At 28.6% G+C, this 13037-nt stretch overlaps 1 protein-coding gene across 2 annotated transcripts in view; it reads left to right on the top strand.

Annotated features, from left to right (window-relative positions):
* The first annotated feature begins 3622 nt into the window (after positions 1–3622).
* The window catches only part of LOC123270243 (excitatory amino acid transporter), a 33465-nt gene continuing 24050 nt past the window's right edge, over positions 3623–13037 (top strand). Inside the window, exon 1 of one of the 2 annotated variants that reach the window (XM_044736204.1) lies at positions 3623–4597. In XM_044736204.1, coding sequence (XP_044592139.1) covers positions 4423–4597 — 175 coding nt within the window. In that variant the 5' untranslated portion in view covers positions 3623–4422. The remainder of the gene's footprint in view (positions 4598–13037) is intronic. The other variant, XM_044736206.1, reaches the window with a different exon arrangement.

The following is a 13037-nucleotide window of genomic DNA, read 5'->3' as shown; positions in this document are numbered from 1 at the left end:
TCTTGGTTTTTACAAGGCTGGGTAGATGGTAGCTGTCGCATTCCGCGAGTGCGCCACCGTCCTGTGTTTTTATACTGTCCTTGTTATTATTCAACGCTTTTTTGGACCCCAGCACATCCTCTTTTCACTCCTGTATTTTCACTACATAATCAACCCTTATTTTTGGCACATTTATATACTCAACTCTTTATTATTATCACGCGGCTGTGGACCGACTTGTGCTTTCTGTACTGTATTTACCCTATTCCTCACCCCTTTTTATCGGTTGTTGGAATAGTGGCGATGGGGAAACCACAGAGAAAACCCATGCCAGTACAGCTCGGCTACCGGAGCGACCCCCGACGGTTGGTGTTGGAACCATTCGAACAACCGTCGGGGCTCGAACCCTCGCCTCACGGCATGATGTGCGAGCGAACTAACGGGATAATGCACTGATAGAAGGATTTATTTGTATTAAAAAAATATTTGTTAATAGTTAATAAATCATTTATTAGAGACCATTTTGCACGCCTCATAGCGCGAAGCGCGTGAGGTTGTGCTTTATACTCGACTCGTCAAGATCAAGCAATTTTGTGATCTTTAAATGCCTCTATCCCAACCATATATTACACTAATTCAATAATATAAGTCGATGTACACCGAAAAACACTTAAATTAAACCATGTTTTACTTTCTAAAATCATTTCATGTTGCTATTTTGAAAAAAAAAAACGTTTTGAAAAAAATTTTACGTGGACGTCCGGATGTCACCCCATTTTGGATGTACCAACGATTACTCCCGAACAAATTGATATTTCAAGACCGGACCTTTTTTATTAGTTTAAGAATTCGATAAACTGGGTCCGTATTTCATATCAGTGGCCTAGCTTATGTATTTTTTTTTAAATTGAATTTTTATTAAAATTCACGGATACAACCGTACAAAGCCAAACGAACTTTTCTTATTTGTCACGTGAAAACTATTGCGCCACTTGATCAAGCTAGATTTTTTAGACTGCGTGCGCATATGACAAGAAAAAAGGGCGCCGATATTTAAAAAAAAATAAAAAATACTCTGTAAGAAATTACTTAATTATAATTTTTTTTTTTTAATCAATTACACAATTAATTTTTTTCTTAAAAAATGATTGAGCGTTATGAGGCGTGCACTTTTGGATTTTCCAAACTTTTTTAGTATCAAACAAATATTTCTTAGTATTTAAAATGATTTGTTTGTATTTAATAAATCAGATATTCATTTATTAAATATTAATAAATCTTTTTAAATACTAAGAAATATTTGTTAAGGACTAAAAAGTGGTCTCTAATAAATGATTTGTTAAATATTAACAAATATTTTTAACTATAAACAAATCCTTCTATCAGTGTGACTTAACCCGCTCGGCCATCATGCCGCCAACTTTATAGTATTATTTTTTTGGGACAAATTTATGACGTTAAAGTTGGCAGTCATTTGACCATTTTTTAATTTTTTTTAACAAAAAAATTTCTTTGGAAAAATTATTTTAAAAAAAATTAGGAAAACGGTTGACCCTAAAGGCCATCCCTGCAACTTCCCGCTAATTCCGTTAATACCTGGCCGCTTTTTTGAGCTCTTCGAGCTCAAAAGTACAATCTGTGTGTTGTTTTAAGCTCTCCGAGCTCAAAAAGATATCTTTTCTATGCTTTTGAGCTCTTTGAGCTCAAAAGTCTGATAGAAGTTTCATAGAACACTATTTTTTGAATGTTCATACCGCAATAACTTTTGAATGAATGAACCGATTTTTACGCAGTTGGCGGCATTCTACGTAGTTTTTTAAGCCTTATAAATAATTTCTAAGTTTCAATTGGTCAAACTAGAAATTTCGGAGTAACTCTGAAAAAACACTTTTCGGTTTTCTTTCGTTCACGATATCTCTCAAACGAATCAACCGATTTTGACCGGATTGGCGGCGATCGACGTGGTTTTTAAGGTTGAGAGCTGATTAGTTTTGGAATCGATCGGTTGAGCCGTTTAAAAGTTATCCCAAAAAAACCACTTCAGAAAAAATTTTTTTTCCTACTTTTTTTTAGATTTCTCCAAATTTCTCAAAATCTATCGGTCCGAATCGGTTCAAATTAACAGAAAATCTAAGTTTGGCGAAGCCCTTTCGAATGGCACCAACCGCGATGAAATCGGTTCAACCGTTCAAAAGTTATAAGAGGTTTACATACTTACACACACACATACATACAGACATAGTGACACCCTCGCGGGAATAGTCAGGAAAGCTTCCTAGGACCTCAAAACGTCGAGATCTGATGAAAACTCGATTTTCGAAAAACGGGGTAAAACCAATAACTTCCCGATTTTTGAAAATTTTCAATTTTCTTAGCGGGAAGTTAAAAATTCCATTTTTAACTTTTTAAAATTTCTGCATGTCAATTTTTTTTTTTTTAATTTTTTTAGCCATAATTTATTTGTTAAAAAAATTCTTAAAATTATCAAATTAAAATTATTAAATTCTTAAAATTATCTGCTAAATTAATTTTCATGACAAATTTTTTTGTTAAATAAAATAAAAATATTTTTAAAAAATTGCATTTATAATTTTTTAAAATTTAATTTTTTTTTTAATAAAAAAAATTCTAAAAAATTTTAGATATCAGCTAACTTAATTTTCATATTTTAAAGAAAAACTTTAAGTTTAAAACCGCTCTAATTAATACAAAAAAAAAAAAACTAATTCATCGTTAAAATTTTTTTTCTAAAAAAAATATTAATTAAATTGTCAAAATTTTCAAAAAATATTTTTTAGGTATCATAATTGCAAAAAATAATTTTTAAAAAATCCTAACTACTTTTTTAAACAAAAAGTTTTCAATATTTTCAAAAAATAAAAAGAAAATCAAAAAGTACATTAGTATACACGGAAAAAAAAACTCGAAAAATTACATTATAAATAGTAATAAGAGTCCCGTTGTGTTAAAAACTAAAAAAATTACAGTTCGAAATATCAATTTTTTAAATTCAAACTTTGAATGTTAATTTTCAGAGCTTTCAATGTAAATATTACATTCTACAATGTAAATTTTACACAGAAAAAAAAATTTATTTGAATCGACTAAATAATTTTGAAGAACTTAATTTTCTTTATTTGAGTAGAAAAATTCTTAAACTAAGAAATTTTTCTTAAGTAAAAAAGAAAATGAAACTTGTCAAAATTATTTTTTTGGATCAAGAATTTTTTTCTTCATTCAAATTAATTTTTTTTTGTGTATAAAATCTTTAATAATTAAAATCTAAAACTGTAATTTTACAAGTTTGCAAATATTTATTACCCTAAAAAAAAAGTCAAGTTCTTTTATGTTTTTCTATCCAACCTAGGGTCGATCAATGAATCAATATCAGCTCCCCAAGTCTCCCAACAAATAATCCTCGCTCCAGGTACGTGTTAAAAAATATTGTCATTATATCAGTAATTATAAATAATTCAAATGACAAACAGAGTTAAAAAATAAATAATAACTCCGTACTAATGGCTGAGGACATTAGATAAGATAGAATCTCCGAGGAAGATACACTACAAGCGATAAAATCTGCGCAAGTCCGGAATCCTGCGCACCCGCGAATATTGAGAGACTGTTTGAGAATCAATACGCTATTACGCTCAACAGAGTCAGTAATAACCGATCCGTTGTCTGGTCCACACCAGATTTAGTAATAAATAATTACTCGGCTTGGAATAAATTGTAATAAGCCCTAAAATTGTTTTTTGATTGGAATAATACAAAGAAAATAAGGATATTTTTTATCCGGAAGAAATACTTGCTGGTAATTTTTGTTAATAAAGAATTTGTGTCCGGTAAAAGAAAAAAAAAAAAAAAGTGTAACTAGAGCTCGAGGTAATTGACCCTGCGCAACGGTCTCGAGGTCGTTGGGGTTTCCAGGATCGACCTCAGACAACGGAAATAAAAGTGGACCATCCCAAAGGGTTTATTTTTTAAAAAAATCGATTGAATTTTTGGAGTTTGAAGAAATAATTTTAAGGAAATTTAGAGAGAAGAAATAAAAAATTAGTTAAATTAATTAATTAATTAATAATTGACCGAAAGTCCAGGCATAAAAAAGGAGCGATTGAGGGCAGCGCCTGGAGCGTTAAGAAAAAGAGGAAGCGGAAGATTCGCGAGTGGATCGAGGGTCGTGACTGGTTAGTTACTTGGAATTTTTCTCAACACCCCCAAAACGGCAACCCGTCGTCGTCTTCGTGGTGGTGTTGCTGGGGCTCCGCCGAGAAATCGCGTAAGGTATCGTCGGTACCATCGTCACCCGCGGGAACAGCTGCTGGGGTGTCACCGGTCTCAGGGACAGGAATACCCTCGGCGTCGTCTCTGCCATCATCACCATCGCCGTCGTCAGCTTCTGGAGTTTTTTCAAAACGACTGCGCATCGGGAACCTCGAAATGGAAGAGAAGTCATCCGCCCGCTTCTCTGAGTATCTCTTCGCTAAGATGGGTGGCCAGGATGTCTCGGCCTCCCAGGGGCCCCGCAAGGTGACAGCCGATACTAGGAAGTGGATCAGGGAAAACATGCTTCTTCTTGTCACTTTGTCTGGAGTTGTTCTTGGGGTTATTTTAGGTTTGTTTACTAAACATTTTTTTTTTTTTTTTTTATACTGAAAACAATATAATTTGGTAAATATTTACAATTGCGGTCATGAAAATTAATTTAGCAGATATTTTATCATTTTAAAAAATTAATTATGACTAGAAAAAAATTATTTAAAAAATTGACGTAGAAATTAAAAAAAATTAAAAATGCAATTTTTTTAAAATTATTTTTTCAAACAAATTTTTTTGTTAAATAAAATTAAAAAATTGTCAAGTGACGGCTAACTTTGTTGTCATAATGGGGTAAATCATTTTTATTTTCATTTTTTTAACGAAATTTCTATTTAATTTTATTCAAATTAATCAATGATTTTTAAATTCTTAGGAATTATTTTTTATAAATTAAAATAAAATATTAAAAAATTGTTAGGAATTATTTTTGGTAAATTTAATTAAAATTAATTTTAATACTAAATCTTGAGAATTAATTTGGGTAAATTAAAATAAAAAATTTTTATCAAAAATTATTTATTTATTTGTTTAATGTCAAGGCAGTAGCCGAATGGCAAAATTATACATTTTATTAAAAATTTATTTTTAAATTTTTATTGAAAATTATTTTTGATAAATTGGTAATTATTTACAAGTGGGGTCAACCATTTTAATTTTCTTTTTTTTTAACGAAATTTTTTTTTGATTTTGTTGATATATTTTTTTTTTGAAAAATACATTAAAACATGAACAATTTAGAAAAAAAAATATTCAATTGTCTCAATTCTAACAAATTTAAAAAAAAATTTATAAATTTTTTAGAAAATTATGATATTCAACTTTTTTTTTTAAATTGTTCTTTTTTTAATGTACTTTTCAAAAAAATATATATTGAAAATATCAAAAAAAGATATTTATCTATTTTCTAAATTTTTACAATTTTATAGAATTGAAAATTCAAAAAATTAACATTAGAATTTTCTTTTTGATAAAATTATTAAAAAATTGATAAATTATTTTATTACTTCTTGATTAATCATCAAAATTTAAAAATATCTAAATAAATTTTTTATTATCAAGAAAAAAATAATAAAGGTACTCTGAAAATTGATGTTTAAAAAATTGAACTAAAAAAAAAAACAAATATCAATTTTTTTACTTTTAAATTGAACAAATTTAACCAAAAAACTCATTTTTTAAATCATATTTATAAATTAGCTACAATGAAGAATAAACATAAAAATTGAACAAATTAATTTTTTGATTATTAAAAATGATCATTTTAAAATATTTATAAATTTTATTATATTCTAAATTGAAAATAGAATAATTAATTTTAAAAAATTGTAAATTTCTCAATTTTTATAATTTTATAGAATTGTTTAAAAAATTCAAAAAATTGACATTAGAATTATTTTTTATTAAATTCTATTTTCTAATAAATATAAAAAAAAATTGATAAATTATTTTATTACCTCTTGATTGATCATTAAAATTTAAAAATATCTAAAAATACTCTAAAAATGTATATTTAAAAAATTTTAATATAAAAAAAGACAAAAATTAATTTTTTTACTTTTAAATTGAAGAAATTGAATAAAAAAAATTCATTTTTCAAATCATATTTATAAATTAACTGCAATAAAGAATAAAAATTGTTGTTTAAAAAATTAAATTAAAAAAAAAACAAATATCAATTTTTTTTCTCATAAATTATACAAATTTAATCAAAAAATTCATTTTTCAAATCATATTTATAAATAAGCTGCAATGAAGAATAAAAAAAATTAATTTTTTATTCAAAAAAAAAAAAAATAAAAAATTTGAATTGTATTTATTAATAATACAATTTTTTTTCCTGAAATAATTTCATGAACTACAAGCCAAAATTTATAAATATCTCCTTGAGTTCAGGAAATGCCGCACTATTTTCGTAGCAATCGCGTCGATTAAATTAACATATAAGTACTAAATTACACTGAAACAGTTGATAATAATAATAATTAAAATCAGACTTATTTAAAAGCCATAAGTCTGCAAGCACCACGTGTCTATCCATGTCTACAATCATTTAAAATAAACTACTGATAATTAATAAGTAATTTGAACTCTTGCCATAATTAATATCTTCACTCGTACAAATAATATGTAACATATCTAATAGCAATCATTTAAATTTACGAGCTCCTAAATTTAATCCGTATTTTATTTTTATTTTTATTTATTAAATATATATGCCAGGGCTAACAGCCAAATGGCAAAAAATTTATATTAACAAGATCAACATAAGTAATATTGGTTAGACAATAATTTTTAAATTAGAAATAAAAGTATTAATTTACGATTTTAATAAACAACTAGATAATAAGTTATAGTTTCAAATTTTTAGACTACATTAATAGATCTATATATTACTAAGCAAAGAAACAAATTTTTAACTTTAAGTTTCAAGATTAACAAAGTAGGTAAAAGCTTTATTTTTGAAGATTTCAATGGATTGCGAGTTTATGATGTCAGCTGGTAAATCTTGCCAAGTTCGAATAGCAGTTACGACGAATGAATGCTCAAAGACAGTGGTAGAGAAGTTTGGCATTTTAAAAGCGACATTATTATTCTTCGCTAACAGTCTACTAGATTGTCTCACATCAGCATCAACTTCATGGAAGAGATCATGCAAAAATTTTGGTTGACCAGTCTCAAATAATTTGAAGAGCAAGCAAGCCAAGGAATAAAATCTACGTGATTTAACAGGCAGCCAGTTTAGCTTGCGACGATAAGGCGTTATGTGCTGATCCCTCTTTAAATTAAAAATAAATCGAATAGAACTGTTTACTAAACGCTGCAGTTTAACATCTAGTTTAATAGGCATATCCAGACAAACTACAGAGCAATAATCAATGATAGGTAGGATGGTAGCCATAACCAGCAGTTTGCGACATTGCGTGGAGAGAATGTTTCTTCTGTACTTCAGACTATTAAGCGTTGCATAAACTTTTCGAGACACCTGAGCAACATGGGAATCCCATGAAAGATTATTCGCTAACTGTAATCCCAAGTGTTTCGTTGAATTTACATATGGAATATTATTTCCATCAATATAGATTTCTGGTAATTCACAGCCTTCAAGGTACTTGAGCTTACGGTTGCTGCCCAGTATCATTACTTTGGTTTTCTGATAATTTATCTCTAGGTTGTTCTCTTTGGCCCAGTCTGCCACAGCTTGAGCATCAACCGTAAGTCTAGCAGCAGCATCATCTAAATTGAAGAGTTTGAAGTGAAGATAGATCCATTTGTCGTCTGCAAAGAGACCATGTTTACAATATCTCAGTCGCTTGACTACACCATTAATAGCAATTAAAAATAGGATTGGACCTAGAATGGAACCTTGCGGAACACCAGAGGTGGTGCTGATAGAGCTGGATGCTACATTTGAAGAGTCAATGACAGACTGTGATCTGCCTGTGAGGTAAGAATGGAACCACATGATTGTTTCTAGTGAGAAACCCATTTCATATAAAGCAGCAAGGAGGACTTTAGGATCCAATGAGTCAAAGGCCTTGGTGAAATCGAACAAGATGAGAAACGTGAGGTCATCACAATCAATAGCTCGACGAATCTCATCAGATAATCTTAACAAGGCTGCTTGGGTGCTGTGATGTTTACGAAAACCAGATTGATAGTCATCTAACAAGTTATTATCTTCGAGATAGGTGACAAGTTGATTTGCTACAATGCGTTCGAAGACTTTCGCTAGATGTGATAGGTTGGCGATAGGACGAGTATCAGACGCAGACTTCGGTGGGGTGACTTTATTTAGTGGTACAATAAAAACAGCCTTCCAAACGTCCGGGAAAATGCCTGTGTCAAGTGAGAGGTTGAAGATGGCAGTAAGAAAAAGTGACACTTGCGGAAGATGATCACGGAGCCATTTTAGATCTAAACCATCTGGACTCTTACCGGTTGATTTTGAGAGAGTTAAATGAAGACTTTTAGTGACATCAACAATATCAATTTTTGACCAGTTGAAAACACAATTTACTCTCTTTATATAATGAAGAGGTAGATTTTCTACAAAGTCTCGACTACAAGAAGTGTGTTTAGTTAGTGTTTTAGAGTAAGCAATATTTAAGTAGTCCGCACTGAAATGATCAAGCGGTGATGATTGTTTGCACTTTACAATACCCAAACGCTTCAGTTTCATCCAAATAGGCTGATCTAGCGATTCATCGTTCAAAACATTCTTGAAGTAGGAATCACGAGCATTATTTAACTTGATTTTAAATCCTTTCTCAAAGTTTTATACCGTTCGAGTAGACTTTGGTCATTCGTTCTGCGAGCACGCTTGTAAATGACATCACGATGACGCAATTCCAATTTTAAATCATGAGTCAGCCATGGACTTTGGCGACGAGATACCTTCCTTACCACAAATGGCGTCCGTAGACGTTTGAGAACAATAAAATTGGCAAAGCTCACCGCCATAAATCTTCCAATAGTATCGATTAATAGATACTGCCAATTTATTTTCATTTTTTTTATAAGTTTATGAAGGTGAGCCCAAATAAAGACGTTCATCGTTGACCTCTGGTGTATCTTATTCATCGATATCAATTGAAAGAGTTTATTAATTGTATCGCGTAATCATTTACAATTGACTTTTAGTGGGTAGTCAATCATGGGTGTCAATCATTGCCAATTAATTCATGTCAGAGAAGAATTATTTTGTTTTAATTTAAAAATGGAAAATTACCAAAAATAATTCTCAAGAATTTTTTATATTAAAAATTTATATTTTTTATTTATCAAAAATAATTTTCAACATTTAATTTTACAATTTATTTTAATTAAATCTATCAACAATTATTTCCAAGAATTTTTTAGTATTGAAATTTATTTTAATTAACTTTACTAAAAATTAGCAACCTTGCAATCACTATGTGACTTGTGAACTATAAATAAATTAAATTTTGCGTTATTAAATAATGACTTTTGTTAAATTGTACTGTACTTTCTTAAATATTGACGTTTTTAATGATATAAGCTCATTTTGATGTTACACTCATCAAGAGCTTTCATTTGAGTACTCACATGAATTTTTGATATATTTTTCATATATACATATATATAATCTATATAAATATATATATATATATATATATATATATATATATATATATATATATATATATATTTTTTTTTTTTTTTTTATTTATTTTTATTTCCCAAAATTACATACATAGTCTTACAAAAATAACTACATATAATCCCCATAGAGACAAAAGATTGTCTGTACATAGGGTAGGGAAAAAGAGATAGGCTTAATGCCTAGTGCTATACAAAATATTCATAACTAATTGAGATTATATATATATATATATATATATATATATATATATATATATATATATATATACATATATATAATCTATATAAATATACAAAATATATGAAAAATTGATGTGGGTATTCAAATGAAAGGTCTCGATAAGTGTAACATCGGGATGAGCTTATATCTTTAAAAATGTCAATAGTTCACAAGATACAAGGTCATTTCTTAATTATTGACATTTTTAAAGATATGAGGGTGATTCTTTGTAAGGATGTCTTAAATTTGTTCAAAATTGTCCGACCAAATTATTATTTGATTTTATTAGAAAAAAAATTAACAAGGGCTACAAAACTATCAGGTTAATGATAATCAATAAACAGCCAATTTAATTTTTGTTTTTCGATATTTGTGTATCTTTTGCCAAATAACATGACAGGGGACTGTTTGCCAGGGGACTGTTTTTTTTTATCAAATTGAGAAAAATCAAGCAAACTATTTCAATGCATTCAACTTTTCAAGTTCTCAATGAATATTTACATTAATTAGAATAATATTAAGACTCATGGATCCAATTATATAAATAAATTATAAATAAAAATAGTTGCCAGGGGACTGAGTTTTGAAGTGGCTCAGACACATGTTTCCAGCACAAACGGTGTTTTGACACTAAATAAAATGCCGATAAAACGCAAACAGCCCTATGGTTATTAACTCAAGGCTAGTTAGGTCCTTATAAACCTTACAAAACATAAAATAGCAAGCTGGATTTTTTTTTTGGCTTTGAACTTCTGGCAGGGGACTGTACTTAAAACGCCTGGGACAAACTTTGGTTTAATGTATTTAATGAAACAAATTAATTTTCGGTACTTTTTATTGAAGAAGATTGTTAGTTAACTAATTAAGTTTATAAACATTATGGACCAAATTATATATTATGGACGAATAACTTAAAATTTAATCTTAAAGTTTGAATTTTGGGAAAGGGACAGCCCAGGGGACTGTTATTTCGGTGGTTTACGAATTTATAGCAAAAAAACCAAAGTTTATTTCATTTTAGTTTTCAATGCTCCAAATAGAAATATTTTTTAACTTTCGTAATAAATTGTTTTTAGTAACAAAATAACAATTTTTCTAATAAAAAAATGCCCGGGACCGCAAAAAACATCCTTACAGAGAATCACCCATATATATAATATGTATTTTAAAGATATATAAGCTCATCCCGAAGTAACACTCATCAAGAGCTTTCATTTGAGTACCTACATGCATTTTTGATATATTTTTCATATATACATATATGTAATACATATAAATATACAAAATATATGAAAAATTGATGTGGGTACTCAAATGAAAGGTTTCGATGAGTGTAATGTCGGGGTGAGCTTATATCATTAAAAATGTCAATAGTTCATAAGATACAAGGTCATTTCTTAATTATTGACGTTTTTAAAGATATAAGCTCATCCCAATGTTACACTTATTGAGACCGTTCATTTGAATACCCACATGGTATTTTTTATATTTTGTATTCTCGGTATTTTGTGCTGGAAACATGTGTCTGAGCCACTTCAAAACTCAGTCCCCTGGCAACTATTTTTATTTATAATTTATTTATATAATTGGATCCATGAGTCTTAATATTATTCTAATTAATGTAAATATTCATTGAGAACTTGAAAAGTTGAATGCATTGAAATAGTTTGCTTGATTTTTCTCAATTTGATAAAAAAAAACAGTCCCCTGGCAAACAGTCCCCTGTCATGTTATTTGGCAAAAGATACACAAATATCGAAAAACAAAAATTAAATTGGCTGTTTATTGATTATCATTAACCTGATAGTTTTGTAGCCCTTGTTAATTTTTTTTCTAATAAAATCAAATAATAATTTGGTCGGACAATTTTGAACAAATTTAAGACATCCTTACAAAGAATCACCCTCATATCTTTAAAAATGTCAATAATTAAGAAATGACCTTGTATCTTGTGAATTATTGACATTTTAAAGAAGCTCATCCCGATGTTACACTCATCGAGACCTTTCGTTTGAATACCCACATGCATTTTTGATATATTTTTCATATATACATATATGTAATACATATAAATATACAAAATATATGAAAAATTGATGTGGGTACTCAAATGAAAGGTTTCGATGAGTGTAATGTCGGGGTGAGCTTATATCATTAAAAATGTCAATAGTTCATAAGATACAAGGTCATTTCTTAATTATTGACGTTTTTAAAGATATAAGCTCATCCCAATGTTACACTTATTGAGACCGTTCATTTGAATACCCACATGGTATTTTTTATATATTTCATATATGTAGTATTTATGAAATATATATAATATATAAAATATATGAAAAATTGATGTGGGTACTCAAATGAAAGGTCTCGATGAGTGTAACATCGGGATGAGCTTATATCTTTAAAAATGGCAATAGTTCACAAGATACAAGGTCATTTCTTAATTATTGATATTTTTAAAGATATAAGCTCATCCCGATGTTATACTCATCAAGAATTTTCATTTGAGTACCCACATGCATTTTTGATATATTTGTCATATATACATATATATAATATATAAAATATATGAAAAATTGATGTGGGTACTCAAATGGAAGGTCTCGATGAGTGTAACATCGGGATGAGCTTATATCTTCAAAAATGTCAATAGTTCACAAGATACAGGGTAATTTCTTAATTACGTATCTAGAGATAATTTTCGAATGCAGCCTCAATACTTATCATAATAAATTGACTATCGATGAGAATGATATTAAACCTTGAAAAGGCACAAATTCAAGTCAAGACCTTTGCAATGACACTGAATTTTACTAAAAAAAACCGATTTTATCATATGACCATCCTGAAGACAAAATTTTTTTTTACTCTCTTAGTAATATAGATTATTCCCAATATTAAAATTTAATTTACCATAATTTTAAATCTCAAAATTATCTAGTCTAAATTATTGAATTTTCTTTGATAAGTTAAAATTCAACATTTAAACTAATTAAAAGTTCAATTCAACAAAAAATTAACATCAATAAAACTCTAAAACTCTTTCACGAATTTAAACAAAAAAAAAAGTTTCTAAAAATAAAATAACAGAGCAATTATTGGAAAAAGTATT

Source organism: Cotesia glomerata, linkage group LG8 (assembly GCF_020080835.1).
Source record: "Cotesia glomerata isolate CgM1 linkage group LG8, MPM_Cglom_v2.3, whole genome shotgun sequence".
Taxonomy (NCBI): domain Eukaryota; kingdom Metazoa; phylum Arthropoda; class Insecta; order Hymenoptera; family Braconidae; genus Cotesia; species Cotesia glomerata.
The sequence above is the reverse complement of the archived record's forward strand: the minus strand, read 5'-3'. Positions and strand labels throughout refer to the sequence as shown.